Source organism: Daphnia pulicaria, chromosome 7, assembly GCF_021234035.1.
Source record: "Daphnia pulicaria isolate SC F1-1A chromosome 7, SC_F0-13Bv2, whole genome shotgun sequence".
NCBI classification, from domain to species: domain Eukaryota; kingdom Metazoa; phylum Arthropoda; class Branchiopoda; order Diplostraca; family Daphniidae; genus Daphnia; species Daphnia pulicaria.
Genome location: NC_060919.1, coordinates 4,710,514 through 4,730,599, shown reverse-complemented (window position 1 = coordinate 4,730,599; position 20,086 = coordinate 4,710,514). Strand labels below are relative to the sequence as shown.

General features: G+C 38.7%; 6 protein-coding genes across 11 annotated transcripts in view; 5 read left to right on the top strand and 1 right to left on the bottom strand.

Moving 5' to 3' along the window:
- The first annotated feature begins 2 nt into the window (after window positions 1-2).
- LOC124349767 (lysosomal aspartic protease-like) lies at window positions 3-2,078 on the top strand. Of its 2 annotated transcripts, none has more exons than XM_046800603.1 (10): window positions 3-131; window positions 244-327; window positions 437-569; window positions 630-753; window positions 823-1,019; window positions 1,078-1,199; window positions 1,259-1,381; window positions 1,473-1,629; window positions 1,688-1,780; window positions 1,839-2,078. In XM_046800603.1, the coding sequence occupies exons 2-10, from the start codon at window positions 254-256 to the stop codon at window positions 2,001-2,003; spliced, it is 1,188 nt and encodes a 395-aa protein (XP_046656559.1). In that variant the 5' UTR covers window positions 3-131; window positions 244-253; the 3' UTR covers window positions 2,004-2,078. The 2 variants fall into 2 exon arrangements, with proteins under 2 accessions (XP_046656559.1, XP_046656560.1); XM_046800604.1 differs by having other exon boundaries at window positions 24-131; window positions 241-327.
- A 222-nt stretch (window positions 2,079-2,300) lies between these two features.
- LOC124350035 (40S ribosomal protein S7-like) lies at window positions 2,301-3,327 on the bottom strand. Of its 2 annotated transcripts, none has more exons than XM_046801022.1 (3): window positions 3,218-3,327; window positions 2,658-3,010; window positions 2,301-2,597 (listed from the first exon to the last, which is right to left on the bottom strand). In XM_046801022.1, the coding sequence occupies exons 2-3, from the start codon at window positions 3,005-3,007 to the stop codon at window positions 2,369-2,371; spliced, it is 579 nt and encodes a 192-aa protein (XP_046656978.1). In that variant the 5' UTR covers window positions 3,008-3,010; window positions 3,218-3,327; the 3' UTR covers window positions 2,301-2,368. The 2 variants fall into 2 exon arrangements, with proteins under 2 accessions (XP_046656978.1, XP_046656979.1); XM_046801023.1 differs by having other exon boundaries at window positions 3,160-3,257.
- A 154-nt stretch (window positions 3,328-3,481) lies between these two features.
- Window positions 3,482-5,221, top strand: LOC124349795 (ribonuclease H1-like). 3 transcript variants are annotated; one of them, XM_046800644.1, is made up of 7 exons: window positions 3,482-3,577; window positions 3,657-3,744; window positions 3,802-4,098; window positions 4,170-4,514; window positions 4,580-4,671; window positions 4,730-4,905; window positions 4,986-5,221. In XM_046800644.1, exons 2-7 carry the CDS (start codon window positions 3,692-3,694, stop codon window positions 5,109-5,111), a joined length of 1,089 nt encoding a protein of 362 aa, XP_046656600.1. In that variant the 5' UTR covers window positions 3,482-3,577; window positions 3,657-3,691; the 3' UTR covers window positions 5,112-5,221. The 3 variants fall into 3 exon arrangements, with proteins under 3 accessions (XP_046656600.1, XP_046656599.1, XP_046656598.1); XM_046800643.1 differs by having other exon boundaries at window positions 3,488-3,591; XM_046800642.1 differs by having other exon boundaries at window positions 3,508-3,744.
- Window positions 5,222-6,549: 1,328 nt separating this feature from the next.
- The window catches only part of LOC124349857 (ribonuclease H1-like), a 17,773-nt gene continuing 4,236 nt past the window's right edge, over window positions 6,550-20,086 (top strand). Inside the window, exon 1 of the mRNA XM_046800771.1 lies at window positions 6,550-6,699. The gene's annotated coding sequence lies outside the window, so the exon portion shown is untranslated. The remainder of the gene's footprint in view (window positions 6,700-20,086) is intronic.
- Window positions 6,771-8,024, top strand: LOC124350091 (peroxidase-like). Its single transcript, XM_046801103.1, has 6 exons — window positions 6,771-6,823; window positions 6,881-7,032; window positions 7,111-7,318; window positions 7,379-7,487; window positions 7,561-7,608; window positions 7,719-8,024. The coding sequence occupies exons 2-6, from the start codon at window positions 6,982-6,984 to the stop codon at window positions 7,792-7,794; spliced, it is 492 nt and encodes a 163-aa protein (XP_046657059.1). The 5' UTR covers window positions 6,771-6,823; window positions 6,881-6,981; the 3' UTR covers window positions 7,795-8,024.
- Window positions 10,176-15,119, top strand: LOC124349885 (collagen alpha-1(X) chain-like). Of its 2 annotated transcripts, XM_046800811.1 has the most exons (5): window positions 10,176-10,306; window positions 10,407-10,902; window positions 10,977-11,066; window positions 11,156-11,521; window positions 15,032-15,119. In XM_046800811.1, the coding sequence occupies exons 1-4, from the start codon at window positions 10,292-10,294 to the stop codon at window positions 11,497-11,499; spliced, it is 945 nt and encodes a 314-aa protein (XP_046656767.1). In that variant the 5' UTR covers window positions 10,176-10,291; the 3' UTR covers window positions 11,500-11,521; window positions 15,032-15,119. The 2 variants fall into 2 exon arrangements, with proteins under 2 accessions (XP_046656767.1, XP_046656766.1); XM_046800810.1 differs by lacking the exon at window positions 15,032-15,119 and having other exon boundaries at window positions 11,156-11,586.

The following is a 20,086-nucleotide window of genomic DNA, read 5'->3' as shown; positions in this document are numbered from 1 at the left end:
TCACAGCAGCAGTCGTAGTGTGACTCAGTCAGTAGCCTATCGCCTGATTGAAATTTGTTAATCTTGTTAGTGTACGACTTGCAAAACGCAATAAACGTAGAAAACAGTATTCGTATTTGGGAAGTCCATTGGTAAGGTCTACTTTTTGTTTCATACATTAATATGAACTAAATTGAAGTAAAGTGTTGTTGGTAAACATGTCAAGTCATTCAAATTTTCTTTGTTTATAAATTCCCTTAACAGGAAATACTGTATGAAAATGAGGGTTTTAGGTGTCATCCTCTTGTTTATTGCCCTGTCCATGGGTGAAGCTGTTAAATTACAAAGGTATGTAACATTTTAATTTAAAATAAGATAATAAGTGTATCCATTTGTGTCAATGACAAAAATTTTCTAAACATTCCATGATTATGTTTATACTTATTGTGAATTTCAGAGTAACCTTAGAAAAAGTACCTTCAGTACGCAAAACACTGGAGAGTGTTGGAACTTCGATCAAAGTTATCCAAAAAAAATGGGGTGCTTCAGAAGCAGGTCCAACCCCTGAGGAACTTAAAAACTACATGGATGTAAGTTGACATGTTATTGGAAAACTTGGATAAAAATAATACAAACTTTTTTCCTTACAGGCTCAGTACTATGGGCAGATTACCTTGGGAACTCCACCACAGAAATTTAATGTTGTATTTGACACTGGTTCAGCTAATCTATGGGTCCCATCAACCCATTGCCATCTAACCAACTTGGCTTGCTGTATGAGAATTATTTTAATTTATTTGGCTGTATATATATTTACTTAAAGTTCTCTCAAATAATTCTTAGTGCTTCATAACAAGTATAATGGAGGAAAATCACAAACATACAAGGCTAATGGAACAGATTTTGCTATTCAGTATGGATCTGGAAAATTGTCTGGCTATTTGTCTACTGATACGCTCGGCTTGGGCGGAGTCCTGGTGAAAGATCAAACGTTTGCCGAAGCCATCAGTGAGCCCTCTCTCACATTTGTCGCAGCCAAAGTATGAATTTATTGTTTTCTTTAGTTACTTGCTTGTTTACTAATATAGATTGGTGCAGTTTGATGGCATCTTAGGTATGTCATACCCAGCGATTTCTGTTAACGGAGTTCCCCCGGTTTTCAATAACATGATTGAACAAGGATTGGTAGAGGATCCTGTGTTCTCTTTCTGGCTCAGCAGGTTTAACATGTCCTCGTTTTTTTAAGTTATGTGCCATTTTATAACGGCTTTTTCATTAGGAATCCTGACGCTGCTCAGGGAGGGGAAATTACTTTTGGCGGAGCTGATCCAGAACGCTACACTGGTGAAATCAGCTGGGCTCCAGTTACCCGAAAAGCTTACTGGCAATTCAAAGTTGATGGGTAAAGAAATAAAATAATATATATATTCGTACTATAGTTGTATTATTTTTTAAATTATGTTTCATGTTTGTGCAACCTTTTACTTGTGTAGGGTGCAGGTTTCCAATGAAGCTGATGGAGCATTTTGTCAGGGAGGCTGTCAAATGATTGCAGACACTGGAACTTCTCTTATTGCTGGTCCAGTAGATGAGATTAAAAAATTGAACACATTGATTGGCGGCATTCCTATTATGGCTGGAGAATACTTTGTTAGTATTTTTTTAAGTTTTACTTTGTGCAAATAATTATACTTAATTTATATCATAGATTAACTGCAGTAGGATCAATGAACTCCCGACCATTTCTTTCAGCATTGGAGGTAAATCCTTCAGTCTTGAAGGCAAAGAATATGTCATGCAGGTAAGTGAATACATATACATACATTTTTTTACTTCATCACATTTATGTTTCTCTCTAGATTGTTAAGTCAAATGGAATATCTGCATGCATTTCCGGTTTCATTGGACTAGAAATTCCTCCACCTGCTGGCCCATTGTGGATTCTTGGTGATGTGTTCATTGGTCGTTATTATACGATTTTTGATTTTGGGAATGACCGTGTTGGGTTTGCAGATGCAGTCTAATATTGTGATTAAAGTGTAGCGTTTAAGGGTTATTCGAATGAATTCGTAATTGGATCAATACAATTATAAAATTGACAGCATTATCATTTAATTTCGAAATTTTATATGGTAAATAAATTACCAACCATTTTGAAATGAAACCTTGCTTCAATAGTTCAAACAATTATTCCTGCAAGTAACTGCCCCTGCAAGCAACATGCAACTGCCCCCAAAAAATGAATTACAAAACCCAAAATTTTACCCTTCTACTAATATCCATTGACCTATTGGGATGAATAAATAAACATATGCACTGAATGTGGTTGTTACCGAATGTGTATTGTTTACTTCAATACCCACAGCAACAGAAGACAGCCAAGAATCTTTTACAAATAGGCTTCAGGAAATTCAAAAGTTACTTCCTTTCCAGTCAACCTCTTGTAGATAGCAGCAAATGTCTCAACTTTGTGTTCAATGTTGGTCTGCTGATTCTTGTCCAAATGGACCTTGATCAAGCGTGTAGCATCCAACCTGATGCGGATCCTCTTGCCAACAATCTCAGCAGGGAAGACCAAATCTTCAAGGATTGAATCATGCACAGATGTCAAAGTACGGCTAGAAAAAAAATGACATTTAGAATCAAGAATCTAATTTGAGAATGCAAGTGAAACACACCTGAAGGGACGCTTTTGCTTGATGCGCAGCTTAGTCTTGCGAGTAGGCTTGGGCAGAATCCTCCTTTGGGCAATGAAGACAACATGTTTGCCAGAGAATTTCTTTTCGAGCTCGCGGACCAGGCGAGTTTGGATCTTCTGGAAAGACCGAAGCTGGGGCACTGGCACGAAGATGATGACGGCCTTCTTACCGCCAACGTCCACCTCCTTGGCGGCGTTGATGTGAAGTTCACGAAGCTGAGCCTTCAGGTCGGAATTCAGCTCCAAGTCAAGAAGGGCATGAGCGATCGAGTTTTCAAACTCGTCGGCCTTCTCACCAGCTGGCTTGATGATCTTTGATGCTGACAACATGATCTAAAACGAGGCAAGGCAAAATGATATTATTGACACTTCTTCCACACCACTTTTCGAACTACAATAATTAGTAGAAAAAATATATCACTAGAAATAAAATTGACTGTGCAAGACAGCAAATTACTCGGTTAACACACTAGTAATATTACCACAAGGAAATGTAAAAAGATGTGAGCAAATAAATAAGATAAACCGGCGAGCACTTACGAGTAGGAAAAAGATTCTTTCCGAAAAGAACTGACGACCATTCACTAGGTTGCCAATTGAGTTCGCCGTTGGAGATTGAGCCAGCCCTCGGGGGATTTTGTCTAGGATTCCCAAATGCTTTTACTTATTTAAAGAAAATTTAATATAAAAATGATTTGATTACTGATTTTTGTTTTAAATTAAAAAAATTGACGTGATTAATAAACATATTAAAATCAAAATAATGTTTTATAAATTTATTTAACACACCGGTGCATTGTTTGGGAAAAATTGTGCGTTGTCCGATTGTCTGTGTCGTCTGCTAATCCTGTTCCTCTGAAATTGTGAATTGAATTTTTGACTGTTCGTGGTTTCGTGCATGTTAGTAGATTTCTGTATGTTTCAAATATTCTAAACTATGTAAAGTTTTTGATGATTAGACGTATAATTCAATCTTTAGTTTCTAGCTTCAGTAAATTTTCTATTTATGAGGAAATGTCGTTTTACGCAGTAGCCAGGGGAAGGAAAGTGGGCATCTATCCGAGTTGGTACATTAACTTATCACGTAATAAGAAATTTTCAGTAAAAGAGAAAACATTTTTCAGGGCTGAATGTCAATCTCAAATACAGGGCTACCCTGGTGCACAGTTTAAGAAATTTTCTTCCCAACAAGAAGCTGAAGGTTTCATCCAACAACGTAACTCTGACACTCCAGAAATACTGCCAGTGAAACCCAGGACCTCCAACCTTCAAAAGGCTTCTGATGATTTGAAAAAATGTGAAAGCTCATTTTCTGGAAGTGGAAATCAATCTCCAACTGCTGAAGCATCTACCTCTGGATCTCAGTCAAAGTATTATTATGCTGTAGCCATTGGAAAAAATGTCGGCATTTATTCCACTTGGTAGGAACATTATTAAAAGCATTGGGATTTATAAATTAATTTATTAAACATTTTTTTTTGTCAAATTACAGGGCAGAGTGCAAGGCGCAAGTTGATGGCTGTGGATTTACCAAATACAGAAAGTTTGAAACCCAGAAAGAAGCTGAACAGTTCATTCAGGAAAATCAAATTCAAAAGGGAGCCAGAGCCTCCAATGTTTCTCAATCTAGCAAATCTCTATTGAGCAATTTTCCAGCCGTTCCCAGTGATAAAGACATTTGTGTTCGAAATTTATCGACAGTTTCTTTTGGAGACCATCCTTTCCAACGAGATGAAGATGGCTTCGTACATTGTTATACCGATGGATCTTGTGAAAAGAATGGGCAAGTTGGTGCTAAAGCTGGTGTTGGCGTCTGGTTTGGAGTGGATCACCCTTTGTAATTTAATTTAATTAACATTAAATCGAATCTTTTACACACCTAAGACTGGGTTTTGTTCATAGAAACGTAAGTGAACCAGTCGTCGGACCTCCCACAAACAACGTAGCAGAGATACAGGCTGCAACTAAAGCAATTCAAGTGGCCCAAAATTGTGGTGATTAATAACCAGATATTCACTATTGCAACTACTATAATTTTACCTTTACAACTAGGTATTTCAAAACTACAAATAAATACGGATTCTCAATTCTTGATCAAGTGCATCACGCAGTGGATGCCCAAATGGCAAAAGAATGGCTGGAAACTTAGTACCGGAGGTGACGTAAAAAACAAGGAGCAGCTGGAAGAGCTCCATGAGATGTTGAAAAAGAGTATCAACATAAAATGGGTATGTAAAAAAATGAACTTTAACTTTAATTCGGATATCTTACAAATACTGAACAAAATATTTTTGGATTTTTTAAATAGAATTATGTCAAAGCCCACAAAGGGATTGAGGGAAACGAATATGCTGACATGCTCGCCAAAGCAGGAGCAGCTAATTACAAGATCAAGACCAACACTAAAGATAATGTCAGATTTAAGCCTTACTGAATGGTTTTAAGAGAAAGTCATTTGTTGTGATGTAAAATTCTGCGCTATTGATTTCCAATGCTGATTGAAAATATAAAATTTCGACAAAAAATTTCCGTTAAATCGCAGGATAAAATTTGGTGCACTTTCATTTGGTTATGCATTAATTTGTGTTTTCTATTAAAACAGTAGTCCGCCACTCACAGAAACTAAAAGCCATGGTTTAATTATAAGTAACATTCCATGAGGACCAGTTATGTCTATTTGTCTAACCTTTATTCTGCAAATTAATATGCCGTCGTAGAGACAGATGGCAACGTCATATTCACATTGAAATCATGAAATGTAATAATTAATTGGAGACTCAGCAATGGTGACAAGAATAAATTGAAGCTGTTTAACGGAAAAATTTAGTGTAATAAGCAAATGGAAGGTTAGGTTAACAGGAGGGAAACACCGAAGTCAATCAATGGAGTGGCCGTAGTAGAGCTAGTTTTTCTTTAGCAGAAGTGTTAACTTAAGTCCACTTCCTGTAATTCGTCGCCGGCGCCAACAGACCGCTCCCTTTCTTACATCATGGTCCATCATTGACAACGGGTTTTGTAATAATATAGACTGAATTCGCGCCTTATTAATAAATGATCATTTTATTGAAAAGTGAGCATATTTTGTCGCATCTTGATGAATAAGAACAAGGCATATAATCTTATCATAACCTATATCAAAGGAGCAAGCTTAGTTCGAATAATTCCCTCAACGCCATCGAAATTACATCTGGCGCAACCTTTAAGTACACATTTTTTTGAGTTGTCAGGTGGAAATAACTATTCCGACAATATGCATCTATTACTAATCGGGGTTCGAGTAACTGTTGACTCAGAAGCAAGAGTCGCAGCCTCAACAGATGTTACTCGTCGAACCATATAGCCATAGCGCAATATTGTGGGAAGAAGTTAAATACTCTCTGAATCAAACGTCAAATATAAGTACAAATTGAGGAAGAACTCAAGTGACGGAAGCATAGATATAGGAACAGTTGACGTTCGTGTATAATTAGACTTGTACGTATGCAGTGATGTGTTAATCAACACGATTTGCATGGCCCAACAAAGTTCACAAAGAAGAATTTTTTAAAAATAATAATTTCATGTTTTTTAACGCCATTTTGCCGGCATTTTCTTTGCCCGACCAATAATCGTCCCTATGATGCCTCCTTTGCTCAGTTCTTCCTTTTGAATGTAATCAAACTTGTTGGAATTATCAAGGCACGCCCACACTCCCGCTCTCCGCCCTTTTTCACCCGGGTGATATGAAAAAAAAACCATCCAGACAGTACTTATGATTGTAATGATTTCTGTAATCTGAATAACTTGTCACGCTTGTCAACTTGTTTTATAGATTTTTAACCAGGTAAACTGGCAGCCTAGGAATAGGGACTAGGGAAGGGTGAGCTTTTGATTCAATGATGGCCGCCAAAAGGGGAAGGTTCGTCATCTGTCATCACTCTATCATAATTATCAAGACAAATGCTGGAGACAAAGCACAAAGGCAAAGGCAAAAATCACCTTGGACTTGGATCAAGGTGTTGCTATATGCAAAGTCCTCCGAGGTTTAATGGCTATTAATGCGAAATTGCTGGCCACCGTGTTCAAAATATAGTTGGATAAATAAGTGCCATCGCCCGAGACAATCGACAGGCTCTACACTGACGAGAGTGCTGACAAATTATACATGTAAATTTGTTCTTAAATAGCGTGAAAACTATTTTCTCTAAAATGGCATATTCACAGTGGCAAAGAAAAATCGGGAGGAGATTTGGTTGGCCATCACTATTCAACGGAGAAGAGAGCACGGTATCCCGAGTTACAACCAATTTCGTGAATATTGCGGAATGAAGAAAGAGCAGTCGTTCGACGAACTAATCACCGAGTTTCTTCAAAAGTTTTAATGGACTTTTTTCGTTTTGGTTGATAGTACAATTAATCAAATTGACGCAAATTGATTTAATTTTGACTTGTAGGATATCGATATTCTTATGAAAGCGTACACATCCGTGGACGATATTGACCTCTACATTGGCTGTTTGTTTGAAAAGCCTTTGGGGTCCGAGTCCGGTGCTTTAATGGGACCGACAGCTATTTGCATCACAGCTTATCAGTTCCAGAGAACCAAAAACGGCGATCGCTTCTTCTACGATATCGCAAATCAACCCAACTCTTTTACCCCAGGTAAAAAAATAATAATTTGTAAACATCAGAGCTGAATAACATAATTTTTTCTTATTTCAGACCAACTCGATCAGATCCGCCGGTCGAGTTGGGCTCGACTTATTTGTAACAATAACGACGGAACTATGACCACCATGCAGCCGCTCGTCATGAGAGTTCCAACGGGAACGTGAATTACTTACTTAGTTTTTTATTATTATTTCACGGTTAAATTGAATGCTAGTATGTTTATATGTTTCCAGGAACGAAAGGATTCACTGCAGCGCAATACCGTCGATGGACTTGACTCCCTATTTCTCTTTTCTTTCCCTATTTCTCGCACGTCTTCTCGGCTTCGTGATTGAAGTGATTCATTATCGGTCTAGAAGGGGGCATTGATTTGATTACTGATACATACTCCCTGGGAAGAAACTTCTTTGCCCAAATTTTTCCCTGATGTTTTTCACACACCTGCTGACACTTTGCTGCTTGTCTAGAAATCGTCGACCAGATTCATTCGAAGCTCAATGAAGCTTCACTGCTAGTTTTCGTGGATCTAGAAAGACAATTATGAAGCTTAAGAACAATATAAGATTACGTGGTGGTGACTTCTGTTTGGTTGTCCTTATGTTACTAATATTAACGTCAACTTCATCTAAAGTCTAATAATGTATTGCAATACACAAGCTATACGTATACGCAACTTCAAATTGAAACATCTTAAAAATTTTTTTAATTGCCTTTTTCTAGGTTAGCAAATACGTCATCAGCAATCGGAATTATTGGAAGCGCAATCGAGATGATGCGGTGCCAAATTTTTGGAATAAGATTAACCTGCGCGAGATGTTGAAACTATAAATAAAACATGATTCTATGCTAATAATAGAGATCGCTATCGGTGTATATCAGCAAAGCATTAGATGAATAATCTTCCGGCTGACTCTTTAGCAATATCCGATTTCTCCATAGACGCTTGTGTTGTCCAATAAGTTGCTCACCTTCATTAGCCTTGCCTTGACTTTGTTCATCGTCATTAGAGCAGAGAAAGTTGAAACTTCTTCTTTGATGTTCCCGGGGTTTTTACCAGTCTTGGTTAGCCATAAATATCGTTTTCTTTTAGCCATATTTGCAATCTTTTCTTTAATTAAGGCTCTCAATCTTGTCATATTTTCTTACCTTCTATATACGACACTGTCATAAATTAACGTGATGCGTCACGATCGGGACGTCAACGTTTCGCAATGGAGTTGAGCGAACGGGAAATTATGGACAAAGAAAACCGCGGGGATTGTGCTGCCTCATTTTCAAACCCTATACACAAGCGAATCAAAGTATCTTTCTTCGTGATTAGCAACTGGAAGAGTTGCGCAACGTCCGCTTTCTTCACGTGTCTCTATAGACATGTTGCCGATTTATAAGTCGTCCTTGATTTCCGATTGATTGCGACCACCCATAGCGTCACACAGGCTCACAGCGGAACGTTATTAAAGAAAGTGTTGCAAGCTGCAACAGGGTTTTCGTTGTTGTGTACCATGTCCCGGTTGTCGTTCGGGATTTCCGGGACAGCTCATTTGACTGTAGAACAAACAAACCCGCCTCTTTTTTGTTTTTCCTCTTGCTTCCACCTCTTCTCCCGGATGCTGGAGGCAAATTAGGTATATATAATAACATCTCGTTTACATGTTCTCTATCACAATCTATTCTGTCCAGCACGATGCTTAAGGTTGTCTGTCTGTGTCTCCTCGTCTTGGCCGTCTGCGGCCCCGTCATACTCGCAGGTAAACCTCACTTACCTATTTTACTTTTAATTGATTGTATAACCAAAGTTTTTGATTGTAATTGTATCGCCAGGGCCTATTGAGGAACAATTTTATGAACCGGATCTCGATCCCGAGTCGTCCAATTGGCACTACAGGCGACATGTTTATCATGCCCGTCCAACACAAAGGCCCAACGTGAACAAAGATGGAAACCAGCGCTTCTTTGGAGGTGCTTATCGCCCTGGCTACGGAGCTTTCAAGGGATAGAATGATAAAGCTCAGAATTTTATTATATTGACAATCAGAATATGTTTTACGTTATTATTTTGTCTAATCGAACTCAACTACACCTCAGCATCATCTTTAACAATGTAGTATTTTTAAAACCGCTTTTATACCGATTATTCTGAACTGAAATAAAATTTTTGCGTTACAAATTTGGACTGCTGAGGATGTTGTATTTTTATATTGGAGAAACTATTCTTTAGTGGCGAGGGCTAGACTGGCCAGAAGCGATTCCACCTCTTCTTGCCAATCGATTTCGGTCCCGTTCGACAACAATTCGTGTCCTTCATCATCGGCCATCAAAGGGAAGTTGGTAACTGTTGGCAGGAAATTAGTGTTTGATAAGAACACAAAAATAAGAATATAATCAATTGTGGTACTAACCTTTTGAGATGGCGAGACAGAAAACGGCGTAGAGAAGTGCGAATAAGCGAACAAATGTCATCCGCTGCGACATTTTCTGGCTGCTTACAGTCCCGATAAGCACTTGTTTAGAAATGCCAATCTCATTTTGACAACCGCAACCAACGCTGCCGTTATTAAATATTACAAGTTGTTTACTAGACTCAGATTAAACGGAATTATTACCGCAACCACAATAGCGAGTCGAATGCTTTTGTGGTTAAATGGTATCGATCATAGAACGGATGAGAATTCATGCGGCGTGGATAAGTTTCACGTTTACAAATCGAAATTCTAGAACATTTTCCGGTGGTTAACAGTATAACACAATTACCGCAGCAGCTGGATTATTATTGGCTAGACCCTGCTGTTATTTAGCCTAATTAAAATGATTGTATACCATTACCACTTCCCGTTGGTGTGGATTGTCTTACCGGATTGACATTTCACCATCACCTCCTCACACGAATACATTTCAATAAATACTCGAAAGTGATTACCTTTCCACGTCCATTCTCAAGTGGAGGTTATAGCAAAGCTGTCGACAATGAAGGCTTGTTTGGTAAATTTAATTTCACACATTTTAGCCTTAATCAATCAATTGAAAATTTTGTTTTACATCATTTCCTTTTAATTATATTTGCACTCGTGTGTGTTTTTAGGCATTTGCGTTAGCCCTAGTGGGAATCGCTTCCAGCTACCAGTACCCAAATAATATTGATCAGCAAACATACGAAGCTCGTAATCATGGCGTTAAGCATCAATATTATGCCGCCACCACCCAGAAACCAAATTATCCGAGCAAGGGCGAATGGGAATCTCTAAATCCAGCCTACAGTCCCGATCCGGAGAAAATGGAGAAAATTAAAAAGCAATGGGAGAAATTTTACGAATACCTTCCATACCTTAAAGGACCTGCTGGACCACCCGGCCGACCCGGTGCGCCAGGAAAAGATGGGAAAGACGGCTACAATGGCGCTCCCGGTCTACAAGGACCTCCTGGCAAGGAAGGCAAGTATGGAGCTCCTGGCGCTCCTAGCGTAGTTCCAGGTCCTCCTGGACCAGCAGGGCCACCTGGATACATTGGCAAAGATGGCGTTGCCGGACCTCCCGGTAGGCCTGGCAAAGATGGCTCTAATGGCAATAACGGATCACCAGGTAATCAAAGAATTTCCAGTGATCCTAACAACTCACTTGATTGCAATTGTTTTAATTCATTTCATTTGTTACAGGCACACCAGGCTTGCCGGGCATTCGAGGCAATCCCGGTAAAGATGGTTCGCCAGGAATTCCCGGCGCTCCAGGCCCAGCTGGACCTGAAGGTATAAAACCATTAGTACAATAATTAATTCAAATGAAGGAATTCAAATAAAAATTCGTTTTAATCCGTTTTAATCAATACAATTTAAAGGTAAACGAGGACAAATGGGATATGATGGCAAGCCTGGACCTGCTGGACCTGCTGGACCACCTGGAGCTAACGGATATGAAGGTAAACCAGGCGTACCTGGCGCACCAGGTAACCCAGGCACACCAGGCACACCAGGAAAGCCTGGATTGGCTGGACCACCTGGACCACCTGGACCTGAAAGGCAATATCAGCAGCAATATCCTGCACAGCCGCAATATCCTGTACAGCAGCAGCAATATCCTGCACAGCAGCAGCAATATCAGACACAGTCGCCTCCACAGCAACAGAAATATCAGCCAGCAGCAAGCGGCGGTTACAAGCAGGGCGGCCAGTATGATTATTAAACCACAATCATGTCTGAATTGAGTAATCACGACCCCATTCCTTATGAATGCTTTTCTTTGGAATAATATACACAAGTCAAAAGTTAATAGGCCTATCGTGTACGTGTACCCTACTATATTAGAGACTTTCTTTTTCTCAAATTATTGAAGTTAGGATCAGCGTTTTACGTTATAGGGGAGAGTTTTTGAAAGTCATAAAATGAATTATGGGAACACGCATATAATATATTCTATCATCTAATTGGAGGGAAGTATATTTCATTCCTTAACATTTCCTTCACACGAGAATAGTCATTAGTATGCATGGTAAACTCTTGGGTAAACTGGTCGCCTTGATTTTATCCAAGTTTTCTTATTGCGTTGTATATGCCTTTATCGATTTTCCAACACCATTTGATTTTCCATAAGAATCGTTCATCTCATCTCATCCGAAGTAAAAAAAGAAAATAGAAATTCTGGCATAAAAAAGGTCAGAAAGGAAAAATTGAAGGTTATTCTGCAAACGACTTACGACCTTATTACGAGACTCACTCAACGTCATCACCATTTCGTAGTGGGACGGTTTGACTTGGTATTACTTCATAAATTAACAAACTAAACACGTTTACTGAGGGTTTACTGTTTTCTTTTTGAACTTTGATTTGTATTTCGCACACAAATTATTTTATTAAACACGATTGAACCTTAATTCTTTGTTTAATAAATGAAATGTTGTGTTCAATGTTATTGGTGCCGCATACTTGACCTGAAAAGACTTTTGATGTGGCATATGGCGCTAAGGCTAGAAGGAAGATTATTCATCTTTGTTTTGTGCTGGGGTATCAGCTATTTTATCTGCAATCATCTTGAGCAAATAAGCTGGAATATTCGGCCAGCCAGAAGCACAGATAAGTGCTGTGCGGTTTTTGTTAGTTTTTACGTTGACGTCCACGTCCTTGTGCTTAAGCAGTTCTTTTACCGCGGTTTTGGACTTAAAATCAATTGCCATGTGAAGAGCAGTGCTGCCAATTTCAGACTGTGCGTTGATATCAGCTGTTATGCCTAGAATTTTTTTGAACAAATGAGTTGGAATACTCGGCCACGCAGAAGCGTAATGGAGCACTGTGAAGTTTTTCCCATCATTGAGGTTGACGTCCAGGTCTTTGTGTTTCAACAGTTCCTCTATCACAGCTACGGACTTGTTCATAATGGCAGCGTGAAGAGCAGTTGCACCTCCAGTTTGTGCGTTAACATTGTCAGATTTTTCTAGAATTTGTTTAAACAAACGAATTGGAATATTCGGCCACCAACAAGCCATTTGGAGTAGTGTAGAATCGTCGTTATATTTGATGTTAACGTCCACGTCCTTGTGTTTTAATAGCTCCTCTAATGCAGTTTCGGAGTTGTAGGAAATTGCAATGTGTAGAGCATTGCCTATTTTGTTGTCTTTTGCGTTGATGTCGGCTGATTTTTTTAGAATTATTTGAAACGAAGAAGTTATTGGAATGTCCCTCCACTTGGAAGCTAAATGAAGTACTGTGAACTTGTTGTTATTCTCTACGTTAACATCTACGTCCTCGCGTTTGAGCAGTTCTGCTACTGCAATTTCGGATTTGTTAGAAATTGCATAATGAAGAGCAGTGCTTCCATATCTGTCAGTTTTGTTGACGTAGTTTGAATTCGTTCGAGCTAGAATTCTCTTAAACAAACTGATTTTACATTTGAGTAAAACAGCTAGATGAAGTGGTGTATCTCCCTTAGAATTAGTAACGTTAACGTCACAATCTGAATCTTGACAGCAGCTGTTACTGAGCATTTTCTCAACAGTCTCCCATTTTTCTCCGTACAAGGCCAAATGCAATGCCGTGTCGCCCGTTGCGTTCACGACTTTCATATCAATCCCATTGAATGACAATAGCGTAGAGTTAGCTTCTTTGTTCGGAGGCCGATATTGCAGGGCAATAAAAAACACATTCTGTCGAAACAGTTTTTCGTCCGATGCTTTTTCGGCGCCTTTGTCCTTTAAAAACTGATCGAATGGCAGGTCTGGTGATGTGGAGAAAGCTGTAGCCCATTCGAGCAGTGTGTAGCCTTGAGCGTCAACACTGTTTAACGATTCTTTTGTCAAGTGATTTGCAAGTTCCTCGAAGTGTGTACGATTTCCCTCAATAATAGCCTTGTAATAGACAAATTTGTCGGTTTTTACAATCGAATTGTATTTGACCGCATCCACTGCAATTCCGGTCTCGCTTTTGATTTTCGTTGATTTGAAACGGTCGACTGTTGAACTTATGGGCGTCGACCACTTGTTTTCTTGAAAAGTTGATTTTTCGAAGACAAAAGTCGCGAAATTTTGGCAATTGGAAATGAGAAGATGATAGGGATTGCTTAGCTGACTGGTTTCCCAAAGGGCTCGCAATAAACCTTCAAGGGGTCGGTAATTGCCAACAGCATTTTCCCGTTCTCTCACAGGCTCAAGTCTTTTGGTTTCCTTCTTCTCAGCGTTGTAAATTTTTTGGGTGACGTCATCTTTGTTCGGCGACTGCTGAAGAACAATGTAGTGTCCGTTCTTTTCCAGAGACCACCACGTTACTTTGGAATTCGCTTCGTTCTCCGTTTCGAAAACGACGAAAGCGTGAACCGTGACATCCGACTTAATAGGGATCGGAAGAGGATTGGAGTAGACTATGACCTTGGTGATATCATCTTTAAGCGATGATTTCAAAATTTCAAGATTTGCTTTAGGATTGCTCAAATAGGTTGTAAAATTAAAGCTGGAAAATATTTCGCGATCAGTTAGTAAATATTCATAAAAGAACAGTTCTGGTATTTCACTGACCGTGTCCTTTCCTTTATCAACGTGCTGCACGTACAGCAATTGGTTAAGGAACTTTTTCCCCTTAGCGAGGTCCGAAGAACCTGATCTCAACATTTCTTCGTTTCCTACAACGCACCAACTTTCCTGTTTATACTGATTGAATTACAACAGCATATGCAATCAGAATGCACTTGGAGAAATAATTAGAAAAGTAATTCGATGTATACCTGAGAAGAAAGTCTGCTAATAAACCGTCTTTGGTGAAATGTTTGATATAAGTAGAAACGAGAACACGTTAACTTATGTAACTGACGGTATTTTAAGTAAGCCACTTGGTTTGTAGTTGCGACGTTAGCTAACTGCAACATTTCTGTATGGGGTCAGCATTAGAAGACCAGAAGCGGCGGTTCCGCTTAGAGATGTATATTCCTTGACGCACGCAGGAATGCTTGACAGAACTTCGAGGAGCGGTCAGCACACAAGCCTTTTAGAAATCGACTGGAAATAGTGCTGCGGGCGATGTGATATTACCTGTCGTTCATTCTAGCCGGGATGCGTAAAATTTTTCTCCGCTTTTACTATGGTGTCGTTATTTTCTTTGGCTGTCACCAATTCTATTTCTTTTCTGGCTTTTCCGCTAGACACAGTCGTCACCTCCGCCACAACAGAAATATCAGCCAGCCGCAAGCGGCGGCGGCCAGTATAATTATTAAACCATAATCAAGTCTAAATTAAGTAATCACGGCGCCATATTTCTCTAACCTGACCCTTGATTTCTATCGTGCTTTTCTTTGGAATAATATATACACAAGTCAAATATTAATATCTGTATATATATAATATCTCGTTCAGAATAGTCGTTCGTGTAGTATATCTAAGTTGAGAATTGAGATCAGAGTTTTTGACGTGTGAAAGTTTTCATAAGTCTTCAAATGAATTACGGGAATACGCACGTCACTGTATAATATAGGCCTACTAGCAATAATTTTATCATTCAGTTATTGGAACGAAAGATTTGATTCCATCAGCACGGTATTCCACGAACACCCGAGAGGTTGCCGACTATTTTTCCACTGGTTCAGTCGATGGGAAATTGGGGAAAATGGGGGAAAAAGGGGAAAATTGAGGAAAGATTTCAAAATAATTAATCGAGTTGTAGCAACTTTTTAAATAAAAATTCATTCGCGTATTGAAAATTGAAAAGAAGCTTTAAAATTATTTAGTATTAGAACGAATACGATTAAAAACGAATAAATGCCGTGCTAAATGCAGCAAGACTCAAATAAACAACTAATCTTTTTCAAACTCAGGTTAGGAATAGTGATAAAAAATCCTTTTGAAATATTCAAAATATTTTATTAGATAGATAAAATGTCAAAATTTATTTAGGCAAATTAAAACAATTTATGTGTGGGATGGATGGGCGAGTCGGATAAGTCGTCATTAGATGGTCATGAACATTTAATACCCAAGTTCGATTCCCCAGATGGATGAAATTTTAATTCCCCAAAATCTGCCAGATGGCGAAATTATTGTTGAGTATAGCGTCTAGCGAATGAGGAATTTCGAATTACGCGTATGAAATTCCAAAATGCTTAAGGTGAAAGATTTGCTCTTTCAATAACCGGGTTGAATTAACTGTAAATCCCAATCGTTGGTGGTGGGTATGAAACCTTAGCTGGTTGTCGTGGGTTAGTTGACGATTCCGTATTTCCGGCGCTCTCGGGTTAATAATACCCGATTGGATGTATTCGAAATTGTCTGTCATACATGGAACCAATGAAACATGGCAATCAGCGTTGAACTCTGATTTCTGAAATAAAGGTTGTTTCAATTCACGCTAGAAAGATCTTCGTTGTGGTAGAGTTATCCTCACGAAATGTTAATTATATTTTAGAATATCGAAACCATTTACTATTTTGACTGGTACACTCGTGCTTCAAACATCTCGAAAGACGAGCGGGTTAAATCCGGTCTTGTTTCATTTGTTGGTGTCGGCCAAATCCAGGTTTTAGCCAAAAAGGATTCATTTTCATCTCATTAATTCCCAAATTTCATGGAGATGCGACATATCTTTGGTCGAATTCGATGTCAGCTCTGCTGACGAGCTATCGCCCATTTCTTGCGCTCATTTCTTGAGTACTTCCGGAATCTGGACTATCCGGTAATACAGTTGAAGAGGATTGGCCATTGTGACGCTATAGATGGTGGCTGTATATATTTTTCTAAAAATGCTAGTGAAAGGTGTGAAATGTGTATCTTAATGATATCTTCTGTTTTAGAGTTGTTGATGTATATGTCTTCTTTACTACGCAAAAGCAATCTGTTATTTACTTGTGATATAGTGGAAATGAGGTAGAATTTAATAATCTGGCAAAGTCTATATAGAAAGTATTTCTCAGTTGTGCCGAGGTAATAATTTCATAAAACCACGAATTTCGAAATTTACGAATAATTTTTTTTGTTGAATTCTGATCTATCTCAGCGATAAAGGGTGATGGCAAAATATAGCTCTACATCCATTTCAGTTTACTTGCTGGTCGTCAATCCAGCACCAAACAGAAACTTGAAACACAAGGCTTGCCTGCGAAATCACCTGCTGAACCAAACGATTGATCTAACAACGGCCCCATTGAATAATCATCATCGTCCATTTTTTGGATACAAAGTCAGCGGGCACAGCAGGTGTACAAGGCAAGGCAATCCTGATGGCGAGGTTGGTTTCTCAGGAATTACAGGTAGGCCTACACTCAGGACAAGCGGCGTCCTGAAGCTAAAACCTTAGTCCTACCCAAAATCGTTAGTGGGATACTAATAATACGTGATCGCTAATAAAATAAAAAAATATATTTGCAAAAGTCATTTGTTTATTATATTTTCAGAATGTCGGACATCATGTCATGTTCCTCAATAGGTCATGGTCGGTCATGGTTGCAACTGGTAAACTGGTCGCCGTGATTTTATCCTTTTCTGTTTTTGATTGCGTTGTGTACGCCTTTACCGAATCGCCATGCAACCTTCCAGAAGAATCGTTCTTCTCTCTCTGAGTCAGTCATTGCAGATCGTTTCTTCAAGTGCCGCTCTGATGATTTATCATTTTAATTAAAATTATATTCGTGTGCAAATATAGAGACTTTTGAATAATGACAAATTTTACCTGAGATAGCGCCACGGCTTTCCCCAGACAATTCTGCGGCTGGACGATCCTGTGCCGGGCTGGCATCTTGATTGACATAATGCGACAAATAAATTTTGTGATTATTATAGTTTATAACAGTGGATGCTCGAGGATATTGCCAATTATATATAAGTATAAGTATATAAATAATATTAGAAATGCTGACCTGTGAATGTGACAAAGTAACACAGGACGAAGACCAGAAGACAGACGCAGGCTACCTTACGCATCGACATTTTATTGGGGAGTGACAAACCTGAAGGTGCTTTTACACTGCCAGTTGACTAGTTGAGCGTGGAGAGGAGCTTAAAACGCCCTTTTACGCTACAGTACCCATTCTTCCGTCACACCAGATGGAGCTGGCTACGCTAGGCTTTGCTCCGTAACGCTGCGTTAGTGGCAGTGTGAAAGCACCTTAATTTTTTAATCCTAATTGATATAAAGCTTTTTGCGGCCAGTCACCACTTCCTCTTTTTCCTGCTCTTTCCTTGGCTAACGTTTTAAGAACATTCAGAATAAGGAACCGCATCAAGGAATTCAAACTGACTGATTTGATTGTGGGTTTAAATATTGAGATTATATAGCGGAAATGAGTTAGGAATTAGGATGTCAATCTGGCAAAGGCTAGAAAATATTTGTCCCTTTCACCCCACAAATGCCGAGATAAAAATGTCATAAAACCACGAATTTCGTATTATTTTTTTGTAGTTTATCAGCGATAAGCCGTGATTGTGAAATAAAATAAAGAATAAATCGATAGACTATGGTTATTGCTCAATTTTCTCTTTTTTAACTCGTCTGCGTTACTAAAATTGCATCTAAAAAAAATTTAATTACTGGAACTCTGTTCTAGTTTGGGAATTTAATGTTTGATGTAGGCCTATTTATTAATTCAAATTTTAGAAAAAAGGTGGGAAAGGGTGGTAACTTGTTTTCATGGTGAACTGGTAGCAGTGATTTCAGCCACGTCTACGGTGTTGTTTGATGACGTTGACTAAGCCATGCACGGCCTTGGCTATCCAAAAGAAGAATCGTTCATCTCTCTCTGAGTCAGTCATTGCAGATCGTTTCTTCAAGTGCCGCTCTAAAATGTGATTTCAATATTACAACAGTTATTCGTGTCCACATAGAAAAATGAATAATTAACAATTTTACCAGAAAAAACGCCACGGTTTTCCTTAAACAATCCTGCGGCTGGACGAGCATGCTGGGCCGGGCTGGCATCTTGATTGACATATGGATTATTAGTTATGTATGATTGAATTGTGATTAATAGTTAATGGGTGCTCGAGGAAATTGCCCAATAATGATATGGAAGATACTGACCTATGAATGCGACAAAGTAACACAGAACGAAGACCAAAAGACATACGCAGGCTACTTTATTACGCATTGACATTTTATTAAGTAGTGACGCAGTGCTCGTTGTTGTACTCGTTGTTTATTAAGTTAATTTATGTCTATATTTTTGTTGCTATTCGCCGGTTTATCTTTTCCAAGGGGTGGTCCACTCTTTTGCCAAAGCGAACCTACGGCGGAAACATGAGAACATTGAGAAATATAATATAATAATCATTTTTTCGGAAAATTCTGGATTTTCCGAAGAAATTTCAAGAGAATCTCTTACATTTGAACATTTCTTATTTGTCTATTTTTCGGGGTTTTCCAACTTTTCGGACTAGTGTACCGGCTTAAGTTATAAATATAACTTAAAAAAAGAACCGCACCAAGAAATTCAAATCGGCGGATATTTGATTGTGGGTTTAATTATTGAGATACTATGGTGGAAATGTGGTAGGATGTCCTTTTGGCAAAGGCTAGAACACATTTATCAGTTTCATCCTCAATTCCGAGATTTAAAACGTTCACAAAACCACAGATAAGATTTCTAAATTTCAAATTAATTTTTTATTGTTGAATTATCGGGGATTTATTAACGATAACACGTAATGTCGAAATAGTTCTGGGCCATTTTAAAGGAAACACACTTTTATCAGTTAAAACTGCGGCATTAGGGCCTATTCTATTTTATTTCGAAGAACATTATTCTATTAGTTGCCCCCCACAACTTTAATATCTAGTTATTTTTTTCTTATGATTATAATTCATCTTATCCCAAATTCATGGTACCTCTATTGACGAAGCCGAAAGTAATGTAATTCCAGGGTGTATTCAAAGAAAATTTGATAGATGTTTTATTGGTGTCAGAGGAAGGTGAAAAAGATGGAAACAACAGTTAGTAAAAACTGTGGAAGGCATGAGATAAAGGGATACAAAGTATATAGCCGGATTTCATCTGGGAAGAATTCAATATAAGTTGTTTGTGTCCCGCTCTAAAGTCGTTTGATCGTCCAAGCGATGGGATTGGCCTCTTTCCAGAGTTCCTTAATTTTTTGTTGGTTATTGGCTTGACGCTCTTCCATCAGTTCTTCTTCTTCCGCATTATCGAAGGAAAAAGCCTCGTCGTCTTCGGCCAAACGTTCGTATTCTTCATTCCATTCACCTTCGACCATGTTATCCTCTTCAACGCTTGCCGACTGAACTATAGAGTGTCAATAGAAAAACGTAGAAAAAGAAATGAGGCTTCAGAGATTTCCGATTACACGAATTCA

What these genes read in the sequence shown, in the direction of transcription:
- LOC124349767 (XM_046800603.1), top strand. Translation starts at nt 254, where the DNA reads ATGAAAATGAGGGTTTTAGGTGTCATCCTCTTGTTTATTGCCCTGTCC. An exon ending in TCTAACCAACTTGGCTTGCT is followed by an intron (nt 754 to 822) that starts GTATGAGAATTA and finishes AATAATTCTTAG; the next exon opens with TGCTTCATAACAAGTATAAT. An exon ending in TTCTCTTTCTGGCTCAGCAG is followed by an intron (nt 1,200 to 1,258) that starts GTTTAACATGTC and finishes CTTTTTCATTAG; the next exon opens with GAATCCTGACGCTGCTCAGG.
- LOC124350035 (XM_046801022.1), bottom strand. Translation starts at nt 3,007, where the DNA reads ATGTTGTCAGCATCAAAGATCATCAAGCCAGCTGGTGAGAAGGCCGAC. An exon ending in AAGCAAAAGCGTCCCTTCAG is followed by an intron (nt 2,598 to 2,657) that starts GTGTGTTTCACT and finishes TTTTTTTTCTAG; the next exon opens with CCGTACTTTGACATCTGTGC.
- LOC124349795 (XM_046800642.1), top strand. Translation starts at nt 3,629, where the DNA reads ATGATTAGACGTATAATTCAATCTTTAGTTTCTAGCTTCAGTAAATTT. An exon ending in GTCGGCATTTATTCCACTTG is followed by an intron (nt 4,099 to 4,169) that starts GTAGGAACATTA and finishes GTCAAATTACAG; the next exon opens with GGCAGAGTGCAAGGCGCAAG. An exon ending in TCAAGTGGCCCAAAATTGTG is followed by an intron (nt 4,672 to 4,729) that starts GTGATTAATAAC and finishes CTTTACAACTAG; the next exon opens with GTATTTCAAAACTACAAATA.
- LOC124350091 (XM_046801103.1), top strand. Translation starts at nt 6,982, where the DNA reads ATGAAGAAAGAGCAGTCGTTCGACGAACTAATCACCGAGTTTCTTCAA. An exon ending in TCACCGAGTTTCTTCAAAAG is followed by an intron (nt 7,033 to 7,110) that starts TTTTAATGGACT and finishes TTTGACTTGTAG; the next exon opens with GATATCGATATTCTTATGAA. An exon ending in ATGAGAGTTCCAACGGGAAC is followed by an intron (nt 7,488 to 7,560) that starts GTGAATTACTTA and finishes ATATGTTTCCAG; the next exon opens with GAACGAAAGGATTCACTGCA.
- LOC124349885 (XM_046800811.1), top strand. An exon ending in TGGCAATAACGGATCACCAG is followed by an intron (nt 10,903 to 10,976) that starts GTAATCAAAGAA and finishes CATTTGTTACAG; the next exon opens with GCACACCAGGCTTGCCGGGC. An exon ending in AGGCCCAGCTGGACCTGAAG is followed by an intron (nt 11,067 to 11,155) that starts GTATAAAACCAT and finishes TACAATTTAAAG; the next exon opens with GTAAACGAGGACAAATGGGA.